The sequence below is a fragment of the Xiphophorus maculatus genome, chromosome 14, assembly GCF_002775205.1.
Source record: "Xiphophorus maculatus strain JP 163 A chromosome 14, X_maculatus-5.0-male, whole genome shotgun sequence".
Taxonomy (NCBI): Eukaryota; Metazoa; Chordata; class Actinopteri; order Cyprinodontiformes; family Poeciliidae; genus Xiphophorus; species Xiphophorus maculatus.
Window position 1 is genome coordinate 27796306 of NC_036456.1, and position 22478 is coordinate 27818783.

The window sequence follows — 22478 nt, forward strand, 5'->3', positions numbered from 1 at the left end:
TGATGTTGAAAATGTGAATATAACTATAAAAACTGTCACTTTAAAAGTAGCTTAGGCAAAGTTATCAGTAAGGACGGGAGAGAGCAGGACAAGCTGTTCCTCCTTCAGCTGCCAGACAATTGTATTTATAAAGTATACTAATGATTAGTTTGACTTAAAGTATGCTCAAGTATGTTAAAATGTAACATGCTATATTAATTTTTCACCAGGGTGGAATGCTTGGTCATATCATGGAAACCATGTGATTTCTTGTAAAGAGCAGGGAGGGAAAACGAAAGTGAAAGAGGTTTTCAGCAGAATATAAAAGAAAATCTGAACAGCTGCAGTTCTCCAGTCAAAATTAGGAGAGCGACGAGAGAGTAAAACCATTTTTGTGAAAGACAGTCGGTCCTCGAGCAGATCTTCTGCAAAGGTATGTTATTTATTCCATGTAGTTCAGCAAAAATATTCAGGACTCAGCTGCTCTAAGTAAATATAGGACTATCTTAAAAATTTATTGATTAATTGATTTTACACAGATGATAATGTACTGCATGTTTCAAGTGTTTCAGTAGAATAGAAGAAGAGCACCTTTTCCAACAGATTATATTTCTCTGGTCTTGGATGATTTGTTGCCATTCTCTGATGTGATGCCAAATCTAATAATATTTATTTTTTGTATTTCAAACTTTTTTAATTTAAGTGGTAAAAATCTTTTTTGTGTTATCAGGTATCTGGCTATGGGAGGATGAATGTTGTTCTGTTGATGAGAGTGAAGAGGAAACAATAGTAATCAAAACATTTATGTAATTTTTCTTTCAGACAAATGAAAGAAAAATCATTGTCTGAATTTTAAACGATCAGCACAAGTGTGAAGCTAAAGAGTCCGCTCCCACAATGAAGGTACACAGGAACATTAATAAAATAATGAAAGTAATGCAACCATCAGTTTATCTATATGTGAGACTTATATATTTTTTGTCAATCATCTTAAGGGGCAGAGGCGTAAACTTGCATCTGTGCCAAATATCGAGGGTGAGAAAGAAGAGGTTCCTACATCAACATCTGGTGAGTCTCATGCTGACAATCAACAAGTTGGTACAGATAATAAAGGTCAGATAAACAAATCTGACAATGAAAATGAATGTAATAAGTGCTCTCTAAGTTTTTTTGGCAACATTATTACTATTCTTATTTCTGTACTTACTGTCACAGCCAGTCACCAACCTAATGGTATTGTGTACAAAGTGTCTATGATTAACCCAGTTCAGGAAAAGCTCCTACAACATTCCAGCTGTTATAACAGCACTTAGTGGGCTGCAAAAACAAATCAGGCTTTCCTTTTCTTCAAGATGTCCTCTCTGAAGAAAAGCAATTGTTGCTGCCCACAAACTCAGGTGGGAAACACATCCCCTGACCTTACTTTTCACGCTCCCACCGGATCTTTGCATTACACACAGGCTTCAACACGACAATCCCACAAAGGACAATCAGACGCATGGATAGGTGTCATGTTATGCCTGACATAATTTTTAAGTAGCCGACTTAAATAATGTGTCTGCTGGAACTGACCATTTTCAGAAAAACACAACACCAACAAACAAAATTAGCTGCAAAAAATATGTCTCATCAGTCCAGTAATGCGTCATGTTTTACATAAAATATGGTTTACTAAAATAGCGTAAACCTAATCTTATCTTTTCAGGAAATCTACTTTTTTATGTTCAGCAGAGGCAGCCTCCATTCTTTTATATACAGATTATGCACAAACATTTGCTCAGTTTTACCCACCAGTAGCTCATTGCTCTGAGTAACAATTATTCTCCCTTCAAAGGCAACCACCTCACTTCTCAATGAGGAGCAGCTGTGCAGAGCCCAGAACAAACGGCTACATGCTAATCACTAAAAATACTCAATAAATACAATTAAAACTTCTTGTGTGCAAATTGTTATTTATGTGAAAATCTATGTTTAAAGTGCAGTGCTAAATAAAGTGCTTGTAAATAAAGTGCTTTTAAAAGTTCTATACAGTGACTTAAGTAAAACAGTCCCAGTAATGAAGATCTCTTCATTACACCTTACACATACGTTTCTGTCAACAAATGTATATATTTTCTTTTTCAGTTCTCCTAACCATGCGTTTTTGTCAAGTAAAGTAGATGTTTTGTTTTGTCTTTTCCTTATACAAGCCCTCCTTCTTTTGTCATTGCCTCGTCTCCTTTTTCTACTTATTTTTTTTACTTCTCCTTTTTCTGTTTGTCCTTTTTCTACTTCTCTTTTTTCTGCTTCTCCGTGTGTACTTTTATGTTAATGAGGAGAGCTGCCTTCTACGTCCAGCTCCTCTACTATTGGCCTTTAGAGCTTTGGAACCAACGTCACTGCGTAAGACGTTGTACGGCGTTTACGTCTCGCGCAGTCGCTCTGTGCCATCTTTACAGGCCACAGACCAAAACAAACTTTATCCTGGTGTTTTTACTGTGTTACCAACCGCAGTGGAGACAGTTTCGAGTTGGATATTGGATATTCCAATATCCGAGAAGCAAGCAACGTTAAGCTCAAGGTTGATTCGATTTATGAACGTTAATTTCGGCCAGCCGTTCTCAAGCTTCCTCCTCAAGCGCTCGGAGGTTCACTGAGGGACTGTCAACAAATTTCCATACCAAACACTCCTGTCAAACAAATGTTAATAAATGCCTTGCTTTGTGATCAACTGATACAAAAAAGTGGTAATTCATGCTTCTACGGGAGACACATTACCCTCTATTAAAACGTCAAGTCATATTCAATATCTTACATAATTTTAATATTAAATAGTATTAAATAGTATAATGTTTTCTTCTATAGCTTCCATATTATGTGCCACATTGACTAGAAATCAGTGTGTAATTCTTCTACTAAGCTGTATATATGAGGGACACACATTTTTATTCCATTTTAACTCATTTTTTATTTTTGTAACTTTTTTTTTTCTTTAAATTTAGTATTTCTCTACAATACCATCTAGGTCATGTGACCTATTGAATCAAAATCAGTGTGAAATTGTTCTACTAGACTGGAGAGTTGATGTAAACTCATTTTCCCCCATATTAGATATTTTTAAATTTTTTACTTTAATTTATATTTTAAAAATTTGATTGGTGTTTAGTAGTTCACATGTCATGTGACCCAATGACAATCAATCAATCAAATTTTATTTGTATAGCACATTTCAACAGCAAGGCATTTCAAAGTGCTTTAAATAATCAAAAACACGCAGTCATGTAACATAGAATCAACAATAAAAACATTACATTAACTTGTTAAATTCATAATTGATTATGTTTCAAGTTGTTAAATACAACTTTTTAAAGTTGTATTTAACCAAATGGTTAAATACAACTTTAAGCAGGTGGGTTTTTGGGAAGTCAGTGTTTTAGCCGTTTTACAGTTTTTGGGAAGTTTGTTCCAAATTTGTGGTGCATAGAAGCTGAATGCTGTTTGTCCTCTTTTGGTTCTGCTCTGCATCAGAACCAGAACCTAAGAGGTCTGGAAGGTTGATACAACAGCAGCAACTCTTAACTGCTGCTGTTGATCATTTCTCAACAGCAGCAGATGTAGTTAAGTGCAACTACAAGGTAGTTAGTTAAAACAGCTTCGTAGTTAATGCCAACATCAGCTGATTTTATTACATGTATCAAACACAGAAACACAATGCAACATAGAATCAACAATCAAAACACAGCATTAAGTCAAGTTCCATCAATAAATTTGTAATTGATTACATTTCAAATACAATCCTAAACAGGTGGGTTTTTAGTCGAGATTTAAAGGAAGTCAGTGTTTCAGCTGTTTTACAGTTTTCTGGAAGTTTGTTCCACATTTGTGGTGCATAGAAGCTGAATGCTGCTTCTCCTCATTTGGTTCTGGTTCTGGGGATGCAGAGCAGAACCAGAACCGGAAGACCTGAGAGGTTGCTACAACAACAGCATATCTTTAATGTATTGTGGTGCTAAGCCGTTCAGTGATTTATAAACTAACAACAGTATTTTAAAGTCTATTCTTTGAGCTACAGGGAGCCAGTGGAGGGACTTTAAAACTGGTGTTATGTGCTCTATCGTCCTGGTTTTAGTGAGAACGCCAGCGCAGCATTCTGGATCAGCTGCAGCTGTTTGATTGATTTGTTGGACAGACCTGTGAAGACGCTGTTGCAATAATCAATACGACTGAAGATGAACACATGGATGAGTTTCTCTAGATCTCGCTGAGACATTAGTCCTTTAATCCTGGAAATGTTCTTCAGGTGATAGAAGGCCGACTTTGTAACTGTCTTTATGTGGCTCTGGAGGTTCAGGTCAGAGTCCATCACTACTCCCAGGTTTCGGGCCTGATCGCTGGTTTTTAGTTGTAATAACTGAAGCTGTGCATTGACTCTAGATCTATAACTCTACATCTATGACTCTAGATCGTTCCTCTTTAGGTCCAAAAATAATAACTTCAGTTTTGTTTCTGTTCAGCTGGAGAAAGTTTTGGCACATCCACACATTTATCTGTTCTAAGCATCTGTTCAGTGATTGGATGGGGTCAAAGTTCACCTGGTGACATCGTAATGTAGAGCTGTGTATCATCTGCATAGTTATGGTAGCTAATATTATTTCCTGTTATAACCTGAGCTAGTGGGAGCATATAAATATTGAATAAAAGGGGTCCTAGGATTGAACCTTGGGGTACCCCACATGTGACCTTTGACCTCTTTGATGAAAAGTTTTCAATTGAAACAAAGAAATCCCTGTTCTTTATGTAGGATTCAAACCAGTTTAGCACTGGACCGGAGAGTCCGACCCAACTCTCCAGTCGATTCAGTAATATGTCATGGTCCACAGTGTCAAAAGCTGCACTGAGGTCCAACAGAACCAGCACTGTGGTTCTCCCACAGTCCGTATTTATATGGATGTCATTGAACACTTTTACGAGGGCGGTCTCTGTGCTGTGGTAACCATGGAAACCAGACTGGAAGGAGTCAAAGAGGTTGGTTATCGTTAGGAAGCTAGTTAATTGTTTACACAGAACTTTTTCAATAACTTTGCTGATGAATGGGAGGTCAGAGGTCAGTCTGTAATTCTGCATTAGTGATTTGTCCAGATTGTTCTTTTTTATCAGTGGTTTGATTACTGCTGTTTTCAGAGCCTGGGGGAAAACGCCTGATGAGAGCGATGAGTTTACTATTTGGATCAGATCAGCAGCAATAACAGGCAGGACTTTCTTAAAGAATTGTGTGGGTAAAACATCCAGACAGCAGGAACTGGAGCTTAGTTGACTTATAATTTCCTGTAGGGTTTTATAATTAAGTAGTTGGAATTGGGTCATTTTTCCTGTATTTGTTTTGTTTGGGCACAGCATTGGCATTGGTACTGACTTTATAGTGGATGTACAGATTAATCCTCTGATTTTTTGAATTTTCTCTGAAAAGAAGCTGGAAAACTGGTTGCAGGCGGCAATACATTGGAATTCAGGTGGCAACATCACAGGAGGGTTTGTGATTCTGTCAACTGTTGTAAATAAAGCTCGAGCATTGTTAATGTTTTTGTTTATGACATCTGCAAAGAAAGCCTCTCCTGCTTGTTTTAGTGTTAAATGATAGTTACGTAGTCTTTCTTTATATCACTACTCCCAGGTTTCAGGCCTGATCGTTAGTTTGTAGTTTAAATAACTGAAGCTGTGCATTGACTCCAGATCTATAACTCTATATTGTTCCTCTTTATGTACAAAGATAATAACTTCAGTTTTGTTTCTGTTCAGCTGCAGAAGCTTTTGGCACCACACATTTATCTGTTCTAAGCAGTTATTCAGTGACTGGATGGGTTCAGAGTCACCTGGTGACATGGTAATGTGGAGCTGTGTGTCAACAGGGAATAAAAAGGGTCAAATCCAATAAAATGAGTTTACATCAACTCTCCAGTCTAGTAGAACAATTACACACTGATTTTGACTCAATAGGTCACATGACCTAGAAGCTATTGAATAAAAAAAACTACATTTAAACTAAAAAAAATAGGTAAAAATAAAAAGAGTTAAAATGGAATGAAAATGTGTGTGCCTCATATATACAGCTTAGTAGAAGAATTACACACTGATTTCTAGTCAATGTGGCACATATTATGGAAGCTATAGAAGAAAACATAATATTTATTTAATATTAAAATTATTTAAAATATTGTATATGACTTGACGTTTTAATAGAGGGTAGTGTGTCTCCCGTAAAAGCATGAATTACCACTTTTTTTGTATCAGTTGGTCACAATTCAAGGCATTTATTAACATTTGTTTGACAGGAGTGTTTGGTATGGAAATTTGTTGACAGTCCCTCAGTGAACCTCCGAGCGCTTGAAGAGGAAGCTTGAGAACGGCTGGCTGAAATTAGCGTTTATAAATCGGATCAACCTTGAGCTAAACGCCGTTTGCTCCTCGCATATTGGAATATCCAATATCCAACTCGAAACTGTCTCCACTGCGGTTGGTAACACAGTAAAAACACCAGGATAAAGTTTGTTTTGGTCTGTGGCCTGTAAAGATGGCACAGAGCGACTGCGCGAGACGTAAACGCCGTACAACGTCTTACGCAGTGACGTTGGTTCCAAAGCTCTAAAGGCCAATAGTAGAGGAGCTGGACGTAGAAGGCAGCTCTCCTCATTAACATAAAAGTACACACGGAGAAGCAGAAAAAAGAGAAGTAGAAAAAGGACAAACAGAAAAAGGAGAAGTAAAAAAAATAAGTAGAAAAAGGAGACGAGGCAATGACAAAAGAAGGAGGGCTTGTATAAGGAAAAGACAAAACAAAACATCTACTTTACTTGACAAAAATGCATGGTTAGGAGAAATTTTGTAGTCTTCACTTCTACTTTGTGTACAATTTTGTCACTGCTTGGTAAGGTTTTCACAATAATTCCAATGGGCCAATCGTTCCTGTGGGCTTGACTGTCTTTAAGCAATACAACATCTCCCACCTTTATGTTTTTCTCTTGCCGAGTCCATTTCCTGCGCACTTGTAGAGTGGACAAATATTCTTGTTTCCATCTCTTCCAGAAAGTGTCTGCAAGACACTGGACATGTTTCCATTGTTTACCTTGGAGAACACCCATCTTGAATTCACCAGAAGGAGCTGACACTGTGCTTGTCTTTTGAGTAAGCAACATGGCTGGAGTGAGGATTGTTGGCATCTCAGGATCATTAGACACAGGCACCAAAGGTCTGGCATTCATGATCGCCATGACTTCAGCCATGAGAGTGCTCAAAACCTTGTGTGTGAGATGAGTGTGTCCTGTTTGGAGTAACATAGCATCCAGAATGCGTCTGGCTACACCGATAAGTCTCTCCCATGAACCACCCATGTGTGATTAATGTGGTGGGTTAAAAATCCATGTGCATCTTTTGCTTTGGAGATATAATTCAACCACTGCCTCTTTGGAGGTGATGTTCAGTTCTCTGCATGCACCCACAAAGTTGGTTCCCCTGTCAGATCGGAGAAGTTTGGCAGGACCACGGATAGCAAAAAATCTCCTCAGAGCGTTGATAAAGCTATCTGTTGACATGGATTCCACCAGCTCTATGTGCACAGCTCTGGTTGACATACAAGTGAAAAGGACTGCCCATCATTTACTATTAGCATTTCCTCCTCTCGTGCGACGTGTACTGATGGTCCATGGTCCAAAGATATCAAGGCCCACATTTGTGAATGGAGGTTCAGGTGTAAGTCTGTCTGTAGGCAGATCTGCCATTTTCTGCTTTTGTAGATGTCCACGTAGCTTGAGGCAGATAACGCAGTTATGGATTACAGAAGACACTAGATGCTTAGCTCCAATAATCCAATAGCCAGCAGCTCGAATAGCGCCTTCTGTTATGTGGCGACCTTGGTGAGCCACCTCCTTATGAAAAAATCTCACAAGTAATGTGGCAATGTGGCATGTTCGGGGAATGATCAGTGGATGTTTCTCTTTGTTTGACATTTCTGCAGATGAAATACAACCTCCAACTCTCAGCAAATCATTACTGCCTTTCACAGGGTTAAGTTTCTGAAGTGGGCTTTGTTTAGGAAATGTCGCTCCTTTCTCAAGACACTTAAATTCGTCTTTGAAAGCCTCTTGTTGGATGTCATGAATGATTAGAGTTTCAGCCTTTTTGAGCTCCACCGTACTAGGTATTTTGGCAAAACGTTTCCCTGTTTCACATTTTGCGTACCCATGATTCTCCTTAAAGGAGGCAGTGGCACTCATGAGTCTGGCAATAGTGTTACAGAGTCTTGTCCAATCTGAGAATCGCTCAAATCGATGTGAACCTAACTGACCTGATGAGGTGTGGGTAGTCAGAACTGTCACAATGGGTCTAATTTCAACATCCGTTTCAGGTTCCACCAGACTGAAGTTGGTTTCAGGGGGCTTTTCTGCAGAATCTGATGTCAAAAAACTGGGACCAGTAAACCAGCTGGTCTGTTGTAAACACTCTGCTGCAGTAAAGCAGGTGGCGTGGTCTGCAGGGTTCTGATTTGTGGAAACATAACGCCACTGGTTTGGACAAGAGAATTGCCTTATTCTTGCCACTCTGTTGGACACATACACATAAAATCTACTTGAAGAATTATGGATGTAGCCAAGTACAATCTTGCTGTCTGTAAAAAACGTAACTGCATCCACACTGATGTCCATTTCCTCTTGGATCACTTCATACAGCTGTACAGCCAACACAGCAGCACAAAGTTCAAGGCGTGGAATAGTGTGTGCAGGTTTCAGAGCCAGCTTGGACTTACCCATAACAAAGCCAACGTGGTATGTTCCATCAACATCAACTGCTCTCATGTAGGCTACAGCTCCTATCGCGAGTGTAGATGCATCTGAAAAGATGCATAACTCTTTCCTTAGCAGTGATGTGGGTGACATGGGAAAATAACTCCTCCTAATGTGTAGATCCTCCAGGGCTTTCAGAGAGTTTTTCCATGCGTTCCATTCTGCTTCTTTCTCAGAAGATAGTGGAGAATACCGCTCATCTTGTTGTGATGAAAGTTCATGCAGAAGTGCTGTTCCTTGCATTATTATTGGGGCCACAAATCCCAAGGGGTCAAAGAGACTATTTACTGTAGACAGAATGCCTCTCTTGGTGAATGGTTTTGGTTCACTTGAAACCTGTCGGTTTCTAAATTCCAAGAAAGTCCAAGGCTGCGCTGGAGAGGGAGGGGATCTGCACCAAACTAAAACTCCTTCAAATCACTTGCTCGGTCTTCTTTAGGGAAAGCTTCCATTACTTGGTTGCTGTTTGATGCTACCTTGTGCAGTCTTACATTGGATTCTGTAAGCATCTTTTTCGTTCTTTTCAGGAGGTCCACTGCTTCATCAGGTGTGGTAATTGAAATTAGTCCGTCGTCAACATAAAACTGTCTCTCCACAAACTGTCTTGCATCAGAACCATGTTCATTCTCACCCTTTTCAGCAGCTCGTCTCATGCAGTATATCGCAACGGCAGGTGATGGTGTGTTTCCAGACACATGGACCTTCATTCTGTACTCTGCAATGTTCTTGTCAAGGTTGTTGTCTTCATACCAGAGGAAACGGAGATAATCTCTATGATCCTCTCTGACAAGAAAACAGTAGAACATTTGCTGTACATCTGCTGTCACAGCTACCAGTTCTCTTCGAAATCCCAGAAGAACTCCTATCAGTGTTGTTCAAATCTGGTCCCTTCAGAAGTACATCATTTAAAGACACTCCTTCATATGCAGCACTTGAGTCAAACACCACCCTGATCTGTCCTGGTTTTTTCGGGTGGTAGACGCCAAATGTTGGAAGATACCAATGCTCTTTACCTTCTTCTAAAGGGGGTGCTAGTTCAGCTTGGTCTTTATCAAGCATTTTCTGGATGAACTCCTTGAAGTGTTCTTTCATGTCTGGCTTTTTCTCCAAAGTTTTTCTGAGTGAGCCAAGGCGCTTCATTGCATGTTCCCGGTTACTTGTAAGAAGTTGTCTTGGAGAGTAAAATGGTAAAGGGGCTACCCAGCTGTGATCCTCATTTTGGTAGACTTCTTTATCCATAATGCTCAGAAAAGCTTTGTCGTTTACAGACAATCCCGATTTGTTATCAGTGTTATTGTTATTTGTTATTTGTGTTGGTTTTAACTCCAAACAAGTCAAAAAAGTCTGTCTTAGCAAGCGATTTGTTGCTCTGCTCATCAAGAACAGCATACATTTTAACTGCTTTGTCTTCTCTAAAGGGTATGCTTTAACTAAACAAATCTTAACACATGAACGTGAACAGTCTAGGTTATTACAAACCTCTGTGCACTTTGATGTGATGGGTGTATCTTCACCTGGCTCCCCACTTTCCTCTTTGTCAGAGCCACAGTTCTCTGTTGTGGTTGAAGGAAAATTTGGATGTAAAGCTGTTATGTGTGCCTCACTTTGACACTCAAAACATTTAATGGTTGCTTTGCAATCCTTTGCCATGTGCTGAGTCGATCCGCAACACCTGTAGCAGATGTAGTTATCTTTAAGATAAGCTTTGCGTTCACCAATGGGTTTGTTCCTAAAGGTTCTGCACTTTTGGAGTGGGGGTGGCTTTTTGTGAATTGGATATTACCGAGCTGGATCTATGACCTTTTTCTTTGATGAAAAAGTAGTGCAATCTGCAGACTTTGAAGGAATTTCTGTTTTGTGTGTTGACACCGAAAGACTGCTGTTGTACCTGGTCTTCTTATCTGACTTTGAGAACATGTAGCTGCTTGAGGTGATAAACACAAAGCTAGGATCATTTCTCACCTTAGCCTGATTTCTGACAAACTGAGAGAAGAAACAAAATGGAGGAAATTACACTTTATAGTCCTCTTTGTACTTGGATGCTTGAGTTATCCATTTTTCTTGTAAGCTGTGAGGCAACTTTTCCACTATGGGATTTACGCCACGAGCTGTGTCTAGATAAGTAAGGCCTGGCAAGTATCCTTCTACTTTTGCATATTCTAGCTCAAGTAGAATGTCACCAAGTTCTCGTAGCTTGCCGTTGTCTCGGTTTGTTAGCTTTGGAAAGTTTTCAATTTTCTTGAACAGTGCATTTTCTATAACTTCTGGCATTCCATAGCATTCCTCTAAACGTTGCCACACAATGCTGAGGCCTGCTGTGGGGTTAAGAACATGAACTGAACGAATTCTCATTGCTTGTTGCGATGAATCTAACCCCAGCCATTTAACCATCAAGTCCAGTTCCTCTCTGGGTGACAGGTTCAAGTCCTGTGTTGCACCATGAAAAGATGCTTTCCATGACCAATAGTGTTCGGGGTGGTCGTCAAATTTCAAAGACCTGAACTGACAAACTCACGTCTCATCAAGTATTTTGCAAGATCATGTGTTCCTTGTGGCTCTGGTCCAAATCCTCCATCAGATTGATGAGGCCGCTGAGTTCTGTCTAAGTATGTGTGTGGTTGATGCCACATGCTTGGTTTTTCACGTTTCAACTCAATTTTCTCCAATTTTGGATATCTGTATGCTTGGCGTGTGGTGGATTCTGCCTCATGTTTCAGGACTGCTTCGCTAGAATCTGGACCTCGTTCCGGTGGCAAAATGTCATGAAATAGCTCTGCGTGTTGCTTGATATAGTTGCTAGTTCTCTCAATAGGACTGAGTGGTTTTTCTGGAGTGTGCAGTTCTTTTAGCTTCTCCCCGCTTTCAATCTCTTCCTCTTCATAAGCCGTAGCTTCAGCCTCAGCAGCGGCAGCAACTCTCTGGCTTTGAAGAATGTGGAGACTGGCTTCAAGGTCAGCTTTCTATTTCATCACAGTAGCTTCCTTTTCCGCATACACCAGTTGAGCCTGAGCAGCTTTAGCCCGTGCCTTAACTGCCGACGAAGCAGTTGAAACTGATGTCCTGCTTGACCGTTGTGAAGAACGAGGTGATTTTTTGGATGACTGCGATGCAACATCACTTACTTGCAGAGGTGTTTTTCTCTCAGCTTGCAGACTGGCATCTATTTCTTGCTCTGCCGAGTTTGTTGGCTCCATGGTGTCCTTGGCGTAGTCCTTCGTATATCTCTTGCCAGAACGTAGACTCATGACATCTTTGAACCCGCTGCGTAATTGTCTTTTTACTATGCTGCCCTCACAATGTGTTGCTCTTACAAAGCTAGACAGCTAGCTAACACTTGAGTTGAAAATAATCCAGTCCTTGATAGTTTTCTTGTTTTATTTTGCAACTCTTTGCTGGTTTGTTTTTCTTTTCTTTTCCTTTATTTTATTTTATTTTGTAAAACTGTAACAAAACACAAAAGTATACATCAGCTACAGATACAGAAACAACTAGGCAAACACATGACTCCCAATTCTCTCCAATTAGCTAACGATGTAGCTTTAAGTATTGGTTGGGAAACGGAAAACTTTCCTACAAAATATTACACAATGCTGGAACAACGATTAATAAAATGAACTTACAGACATATAGTGTCCAAGGAACAAACGTGTCTGAAGGACAGTCATAGACACCAACCGTACAGCTGGACGAGTTCTGCTTGACTGACCAAATTAAATATGTAAACAATGTCCACTAGGTGTCAGTAAGGTTCCATAGTTTAACTTACAATTTACCCACCAAATACTTAACAAAACATAATGATGGAGTCAGCGCAATTATTCTAACACCTATAAAGGTCAATTATACGTCTGCACCTCTCAGCAGGTACAGTGGCTTGTGAATGTATTTGACCTCCTTGAACTTTTCAACCTTTTGCCACTTTTCAGGCTTCAAACATAAAGATCTAAATTTTTTATTATTTTGTGAAGAATCAACAAGTGGGACACAATCGTGAGGTGGAAAGAAACTTATTAGATATTTTAAACTTTAGGGCTGCACAGTGGCGCAGTTGGTAGCACTGTTGACTTACAGCAAGAAGGTCCTGGGTTCCATTCCCAGCCCGGGGTCTTTCTGCACAGAGTTTGCATGTTCTCCCTGTGCATGGTGGGTTCTCTCTAGGTACTCTGGCTTCCTTCCACAGTCCAAAAACATGAATGTTAGGTTAATTGGTCTCTCTAAATTCTCCCTAGGTGTGAGTGTGTGTGCTTGGTTGTTTGTCCTGTCTGTCTCTGTGTTGCCCTGCGACAGACTGGCGACCTGTCCAGTAGGAACCCTGCCTCTCGCCTGAAACATTTGATGGAGATAGGCACCAGCACTCCTTCTGACCCCACTAGGGACAAGGGTGTTAGAAAACGGATGGATGGATTTTAAACTTTTTAAACTTTAACAAATAAAAAAAACGCAAAGTGGGGAATGTAATATTATTCGGCCCCCTTGCATTAATACTTTGTAGCTCCACCTTTTGCTGTGATTACAGCTACAAGTTGCTTGGGATCTCTATCAGTTTTGCACATCGAGAAACTGAAATTCTTGTCCATTCTTCATTGCAAAACAGCTCGAGCTCAGTGAGGTTGGATGGAGAGAGCTTGTGAAGAGCAGGTTTTAACTCTTTCCACAGATTCTCAATTGGATTCAGGTCTGGACTTTGACTTGGCCATTCTAACACCTGGATATGTTAATTTGTGAAACCATGATGCTGTCACCATCATGTTTGACAGTGGGGATGGTGTGTTCAGGCTGATGAGCTGTGTTGCTTTTACACCAAACATATCGTTTTGCATTGTGGCCAAAAGGTTTGATTTTGGTTTCATCTGACCAGAACATCTTCTTCCACATGTTTGGTGTGTCTCTCAGGTAGCTTGTGGCAAACTAAACAAGACTTTTTATGGCTATATTTGAGAAATGGTGTTCTTCTTGCCACTCTTCCAATAAAGGCCAGATTTGTGCAGTGTACCCTCTGACTGTTGTCCTATGGACAGACTCCCACCTCAGCTACAGATCTCTGCAGTTCATCCAGAGTGATCATGGGCCTCTTGGCTGCATATCTGATCAGTTTTCTCCTTGTTCGAGATGAAAGTTTAGAGGGACGGCCGGGTCTTGGTAGATTTGCAGTGGTCTGATACTCCTTCCATTTCAATGTGATCACTTGCACAGGGCTCCTTGAGATGTTTAAAGCTTTGGAAATCTTTTTGTATTAATATCCAACTTTAAACTTCTCCACAACAGTATCTTGGACCTACCTGGTTTGCTCCTTGGGCTGAATGATGAGCTTTAAATACAACCCTGAGACTATCACAGAACAGTTGCTTTTATATCGGGACTTAATTACACACAGGTGGATTCTATTTATCATCATCAGTCATTTAGGACAACATTGGATCATTCAGAGATCTTCACTGAACGTCTGGAGTGAATTTCCTGCACTGAAAGTAAAGAGTTTGAATAATATTGCACGCCCCACATTGCAGTTTTTTATTTATTAAAAAAAGTTTAAAATATCCAATAAATTTTGTTCCACATCACAATTGTGTCCCACTTGTTGTTGATTCTTCACGAAATAATAAAAATTTTAGATCTTTATATTTGAAGCCTGAAAAGTGACAAAAGGTTGAAAAGTTCAAGGCGACTGAATACTTTCGTAAAGCTCTGTATTTTTGTCCACTGATCATGAGTTCAGATCTCTCAGGTTTGAAGACGCCTTTTCCAGACTGCAGGTTTCAGCTCCTTACAAAGATGCTCAATAAGATTTAGGTCAGAAAGCCACTTCAAAATAGTCCAATATTTTCCTCTTAGCCATTCTTTGGTGTTTTGGGTCATTATCCTGTTGCAAGACCTGCAACTGAGAACCAAGCTGTCTGACACTGAGCAGCACATTTCTCTCTAGAATCCATTGATAGTATTGAGATTTCATTATAGTCTGCACATATTTACCCTCCTGTTCTTGGTCAAATTGACCCGTTTTAAAGTTTACATTTTTTTTAAAACTTTAAAGTCTAGTAGAACAATTTCACACTGATTTTGACTCAATAGGTCACATGACCTAGAAGCTATTGAAGAAAAAAACTAAATTTAAACTAAAACAATAGGTTACAAACATAAGAAATGAGTTAAAATGGAATGAAAATGTGTGTCCCTCACATATACAGCTTAGTAGAAGAATTGCACACTGATTTCTAGTCAATGTGGCACACAATATGGAAGCTATAATAGAAAACATTATATTATTTAATATTAAAATTATTTAAAATATTGAATATGACTTGACGTTTTAATAGAGGGTAGTGTGTCTCACGTAAAAGCATGAATTACCACTTTGTTTGTATTAGTTGGTCACAAGGCAAGGCATTTATTAACATTTGTTTGACAGGAGTGTTTGGAGTCAGAACTTAAGTTTTACCTGCAGGGAGAACACAGCTGAAACCCAGTTACAGATTTCTGCCTATGCTCTGAAGCTTCAACTGAGTCTTACCCTGCTTTTATTAGAATTAGGAACACCCTAGTTACATGACAATGTGCAGCCCTGAAGGGAGGGGGAGCAAAAAACAGCTGCACACTCATATGAACACAACTCATTCATACAATCTTCAAAAGCATATTTCATAAGATAAGAATGCCAGTTTGCAGTTTCTCTAGGCCATCACTGCTGGAACGTCTCGTTCATGGTACCCTCCTCTTCACTCCTCAGCAGGCCGCTTCCCACAGTTTCCTGCAGACATCTCTCACAAAACAGACGTAGATTCTAACAGTCCTCAAATATAATGATTAGTAACAGCTTCCGAAACAGCTTTTTCCCACTTGCCATCAGACTGCTGAACTCTTAACTGGACTGCACTCAAAAACTGGTCTCCACTTCATACCTTGCACATATACATAGCTAAATAACTTCCATTTTACTGTCAGTCCTGCACTTTATATTTTATATTCATATTTATATTCATATTTTATTCTGTATTTTATTTTATTCTGCAGTAACCTCACAACATTGGAACCTCAAAACATTGTCCTGAGCCGTATGCAACGAAATTTCGTTCTGCATACACCCTGTGCATGCAAAATGACAATAAAGTCAGTCTAAGTCTAAGTATTTATATAGGTTATTATTTTAATTCTATCATTTCCCCCCTGAATAACATATATAGATACCCAAATTCTCGTACCACTTCTCTTTAGATTTTCAACTGAAAGATCATAGTTGAGAGCTCAAACATTAGTACATTCAGAGAAAAAAATGCTATGTAAAACACATGTAATCATTTACTGTTCAGGATACATTTCAGATAAGCAAACATTCTTCACAGTGTAGTTATCATCATCATTAGCGTCAGCGTGACAAAACAATTGTTAGCCTAACAGGAGTACATTTGGGCTCTGCGGTCTTCCACGGGAAATTGCAATCTGTTTAGCAAACAACGCAGACACGGAATACAACAACATCCACATAAAGTAAGAACAGCAGCAAATACTGCAATGGAAAACAGGAACAGAGGAAACTAGAGTGTGATATTTCCAAAGGCATCCATCCACGAGTCCCACATGGACATGAGATTTTCATTTTCCCATTCCAGGGTACAAGCCTCTCACTTGCCTCCGTTAGGCTACCAACTGCGGCTATTATTGTGTTGGGATAAATGTGCAACTGTTTCACCAAACAGTATACACATTTATTTTTCCTCTTCATAGCCAGCAGTGTATCAAGGGCAATTCTGCTCTAGAATGCCATGAGAGGTAACAGCAACACTCGTCATGCACAGCCTTATAGGTCCTTCTCAAAATATTAGCATATTGTGATCAAGTTAATTATTTTCCCTAATGTAATGATAAAAATTGAACATTCATATATTTTAGATTCATTGTACACTAACTGAAATATTTCAAGTCTTTTATTGTCTTAATACGGATGATTTTGGCATACAGCTTATGAAAACCCAAAATTCCTATCTCACAAAATTAGCATATTGTGAAAAGGGTCTCTAAACGAGCTATGAACCTAATCATCTGAAGCAACAAATGAACTCTAAACACCTGCAAAAGATTGCTGAGGCCTTTAAAACTCCCAGCCTGGTTCATCACTCAAAATCCCAATCATGGGTAAGACTGCCGACCTGATTGCTGTCCAGAAGGCCATCATTGACACCCTCAAGCAAGAGGGTATGACACAGAAAGACATTTCTGAACAAATAGGCTGTTCCCAGAGTGCTGTATCAAGGCACCTCTGTGGGAAGGAAAAAGTGTGGCAGAAAACGCTGCACAACGAGAAGAGGTGACCAGACCCTGAGGAAGATTGTGGAGAAGGGCCGATTCCAGACCATGGGGGACCTGCGGAAGCAGTGGACCGAGTCTGGAGTAGAAACATCCAGAGCCACCATGCACAGGTGTGTGCAGGAAATGGGCTACAGGTGCCGCATTCCCCAGGTCAAGCCACTTTTGAACCAGAAACAGCAGCAGAGGCGCTTGACCTGGGCTACAGAGAAGTAGCACTGGACTGTTGCTCAGTGGTCCAAAGTACTTTTTTCGGATGAAAGCAAATTTTGCATGTCATTCGGAAATCAAGGTGCCAGAGTCTGGAGGAAGACTGGGGAGAAGGAAATGCCAAAATGCCAGAAGTCCAGTGTTAAGTACCCACAGTCAGTGATGGTCTGGGGTCCCATGTCAGCTGTTGGTGTTGGTCCACTGTGTTTTATCATGGGCAGGGTCAATACAGCTAGCTATCAGGAGATTTTGGAGCACTTCATGCTTCCATCTGCTGAAAAGCTTTATGGAGATGAAGATTTCATTTTTCAGCACGACCTGGCACCTGCTCACAGTGCCAAAACCACTGGTAAATGGTTTACTGACCATGGTATCACTGTGCTCAATTGGCCTGCCAAATCTCCTGACCTGAACCCCATAGAGAATCTGTGGGATATTGTGAAGAGAAAGTTGAGAGACGCAAGACCCAACACTCTGGATGAGCTGAAGGCCGCTATCGAAGCATCCTGGGCCTCCATAACACCTCAGCAGTGCCACAGGCTGATTGTCTCCTTGCCACGCCGCATTGAAGCAGTCATTTCTGCAAAAGGATTCCCGACCAAGTATTGAGTGCATAACTGTACATAATTATTTGAAGGTTGACCTTTTTTTGTATTAAAAACACTTTTCTTTTATTGGTCGGATGAAATATGCTAATTTTGTGAGATAGGAATTTTGGGTTTTCATGAGCTGTATGCCAAAATCATCCATATTAAGACAATAAAAAACCTGAAATATTTCAGTTAGTGTACAATGAATCTAAAATATATGAACGTTCAATTTTTATCATTACATTATGGACAATAATGAACTTCATCACAATATGCTAATATTTTGAGAAGGACCTTGTCAGGTTTAAACACCTATTGAGACAGATTTAACAAACACAAGAAAGACAAGAGAGTTAGATTCTTTTGTACTCGCTAGGAGAACAGCCAGAGATGTTTTCAGTCACACATCTCTTCCGTTCTGAAAACATATGTGTCCGTTCTCCCTTTTTATTGCTGTTAGGATCCCTGTTACAGAGAGCGTCTCAAAGGGGCGGGGAAAACACTTCAATAACATAATTGCAACGCAAATGCTAGTCACTAACAAAACACATGGTATCTACACACTAGATTATTCTGTTCCAGACACAGGATAACACAGAGCAAGTTGTACGTCTTCATGGCGACAGTTTTATAGCTATCTAACAGGCCAAGGATGCAGAGGTTTCTGCTGAGCGATCATTCTGTCTACATTTTATGTATAGTACACCACCAACAAATGGAAGACTTAGAAACCCTGTAGATTCACAAACTTATTGACATGGTTCAAAGTTAATATTTTCTTTTAATGTCGAGCATATTCAGTAGTTCCTCAGATTTCTGTCCATTTATTTCCTTCATCAGCTTTTTTACTTCTGCTTTTATCTCAGCTTTATTTTAAGCAGATCTTGTAGTAGAAAACCAAAAACAAAACAAAAAAGGTTTAAAATATCAATGTAGTTGGATAAATCACATTTGACATCAATCAAACAGTGAATATCAGTGTGAATTAACAGCCCACTCTAAATTACCTTTATAGAACAAACTGGATATTATTAGTTGTTTAACTAAAATATTCTATACAATTTCTTCAAAAAGAACTAGATCTGGGTTAATTATAATGTTAATGTATAACTTAACAAATCCAGACATTTTCTAGATATCCCATTTCTTCTCTAGGCCTTTTACTGGTAAGTTTTATTCACAGTCATTTTAAATGGATGTAAACCAAAACAAAATCTAGATTAGAAAAATCATCATAATCCCTCATCTCGGACCCCACCTGGGTGTCATTTTACTGCTTCATTAACTTTTTTTTTTTTTTTTACAAGTTGGTTAACACATGTACCCCATTATCACTATAAATTGGTTCAGGTATACCATATCTGGGAATTATCTCTTTGCAAAGTGCTTTAGCCACCGTCAGAGCATCTTTTAGTGGAGAACAACTCTATCCATTTAGAGTAGCCATCTATTATAACCAAACAATATTTTTCCCTTCATTCTGATTTAGTTCTATGAAATTCATATAAATCACTTGAAAATGATTTTTAGGTTCTGGAAACTTTATTCTTCTTGGTCTTAAGTTTCCCTGTTTCACTCTGGGTTATGTTTAGCACAGATCAGAACATGTCATATAAGTTCCAGTAGTCTAATTAAGTAATATAAAAGGTAAATCCATAATTTATTATCCGTCCCCCCACCCCCACACACACACCCCGATGATGCATTACATGCTAATGTATCACAATTTCTACTACTTTAAATAGATATTTCAATGCTGCCCTTTTATTTATCCACAATCATTTTTCCAATTCAGGCCTTTGCTGTTGTATGTCTCTAAATATCTTTTTGTGCATAATCCTCTATATCTAACACTTTTATTTCTGCTGATGCTGCCACTTCTGCTTATTCAAATCAGCTTAACCTATTTCCATTAAAGACTTTATTGATACCTGTTGTGTGTGATACACACTTACAAATTACTAGGTTAGCTTGCAGTTGTTTTGCTTATAGAAAATCTATTAGCAAAGGGGCATTTTGTTACAGATTTACCTGTGAATATTGTCAAATTTATTAAGGTAAAACACCATTAGATGGCCGCAGTTATCTCTTCTTGCTTATTTAAAATGACCATCCTGAAATTAAACCAAAACCTCAGATCCTCTAATTTAATATAAATTTTAATGACCATCAATCAATTAATCCTAGATTAAAAGTTCTAAACTTTAGTTTAGAAATATTACTTTCATTTACTTTTATCAATTTGGAGTAACTAGTTACTTAAAATATCAAAATCTCACATAGCTTTGTATTTCAGATAAACTGGCAATGTAATTCTGGCCACAGTCTTCTGATGTCCGTCCCTCCCGTTGGAAACCGCAGGCTTGTTGGATTCCGGCTCTCGAAGGACCAATTTATGTTAGATCTAAATTCACTCACATGAACACAACTCATTCATACAATCTTCTAAAGCGTATTTCATAAGACAAGAATGCCAATTTGCAGTTTCTCTAGGCCATCACTGCTGGAACGTCTCGTTCATGGTACCCTCCTCTTCACTCCTCAGCGGGCCGCTTCCCACAGTTTCTTGCAGACATCTCTCACAAAACAGACATAGATTCTAACAGTCCTCAAATATAATGATTAGTATTTATATAGGTTATTATTTTAATTCTATCATCTAGTCAGTGTGGAAATACTGGATATCCTGAGTGACGTAAAGAAAAATCAAAGGGAGTCAACAAAATATTCACAAAATACTTTAATTCCTTGTTTTAATTCATTATTTATTCTCAGTGAAAAATACAATATACCCTGCCAGGTTGAGTGTGTGCAAGAGGAATGTTTACTGAAAAATGAGATCAACTCTGGATGAATTGAAACCACAGAAGGAAGCAAAAGATGCTTTATAAAACACCAACTCAGGGGCTGAATATAAAATCACACCACACTTCTGTTATGATTAGGCTCAAAGGTCACAACAAGAAGAAACACACACCATGTTTAAGAGTATCTGAAAAACACTTTTATTTAGAACAAACTAACATTAAACTTAAAGTTTCTAATATGAATTTTGACAATCAGTTTGGTATGAGGACAACCAAACTTGCTTGGTGTGCATGAGTGAAAACTAAATGTGAAAGTGTTCAAATGTGCAATCAAAATAATCCATAATGAACCCAAACTGATATATATATATATATATATATATATATATATATATATATATATATACACAGCCATGCGTAACAGACAATAACACATAAAATAAAGGGCATTTTGATGCTCATTTTTGAGTGTGGTGAACAACAGAAAAAATATTCAGCGTCAGATTTGTTTTGTCGATCTACAATATACTCTTATATATTTGTAATATAATATTCCGAGGCAGTTTAAGTATTGTATTAACAATAAGTCCTGATGAGACTTTAACATAGTTATTTGGTTTGTTTTGTACTGTTTCAGCAATAGCTGTTGCAAAGAAGAGGTAGATGCCTAACCTACAGCCTGGCTCCAGAGGAGTTTAGCAGGGGGGGCATTGGCTTATTTTGGGGGCAGGAGATGTAAACTAGCTTTTACATCAACATAAATACATAAACAAACTTTTATATAACCTTTCAAATAAAATGAACATGTTTATTAGTACAAAATAAACAACCACTTTGAAATGCCTTGCTGCTGATATGTGCTATACAAATAAAATTTGATTGATTGATTGATTGAATAAGAATTTAAACAGCGACATGTATGAAATGTTGAGTAAATGGGCTCAAATTTGCATACACAGGTTATATATTGCAGAAATCTAAGAATGTTTCCAATCTGTAGAGTGCATTTCTTTAAATGCAAACTCAATCTACTTAAGTAAAAGTAGCAATAATAATATTATTCAAGTGGTGGACCGCTTTGTGGCATAGTAGGGGAACAATTATCTCCTCTGGAATGTACGCAAAAAAAGGAGATGATTGTTGATTACAGGAAAAACAAAGTCAGATCAAACCCTATTTTCATCATGGGAGAAAAAGAAAATAAATACCTCGGTGTTCTCCTTGACGACAGACTGGACTGAGATTCAATAGTGAAGCCTCTATAATTAGGGACAGAGCAGACTGGACTTCTTGAGGAAGCTAAGATCCTTCAAGGTTTGCAGCAAGATGCTGCAGATCCTTTATAAGTCTGTTGTTGAGAGCACCATCTCTTCTACCATCATCTGTTGGGGCAGCAGCATCAGAGCCAGGGACCTAAAAAGGCTCAACAGCGTCATAAAGAAGGCTGGTTCTGGTCTGGAGACGGCTGTACAACCTCTAGAGATGATTATGCAAAGAAGAATTCTAGATAAAATCAAGAAAATTATGGACAATCCTGACTATCCTCTTCATCAGACTGTCTTGGGAAGGCAGAGCATCTTCAGTCAAAGGCTTCTTCAAATTTAGTGCAGCACAGACAGTTGCAGAAACTCTTTCCTGCCAACAACCATCACGATCTTCAATAACTCTTTGAAGAATCTGAATTAATGACTTACTACAACATTTAATTTCCCTTTGGGGTTAATAGTATTTTTGAATTTGAAGTAAAAGTAAAAAGTGCAGTGCAGTAAAACTACTCTTAT

The 22478-nt window shown here is 38.8% G+C and overlaps 1 protein-coding gene across 3 annotated transcripts in view; it reads left to right on the forward strand.

Annotated features, from left to right (window-relative positions):
- The first annotated feature begins 308 nt into the window (after positions 1 to 308).
- The window catches only part of LOC102232788 (up-regulator of cell proliferation-like), a 34071-nt gene continuing 11901 nt past the window's right edge, over positions 309 to 22478 (forward strand). For 2 of the 3 annotated variants that reach the window (XM_023346747.1, XM_023346748.1), the window contains exons 1-3: positions 309 to 412; positions 802 to 882; positions 975 to 1047. In XM_023346747.1, coding sequence (XP_023202515.1) covers positions 877 to 882; positions 975 to 1047 — 79 coding nt within the window. In that variant the 5' untranslated portion in view covers positions 309 to 412; positions 802 to 876. Of the gene's footprint in view, positions 413 to 709; positions 883 to 974; positions 1048 to 22478 lie in introns of all 3 variants that reach the window. The other variant, XM_023346749.1, reaches the window with a different exon arrangement.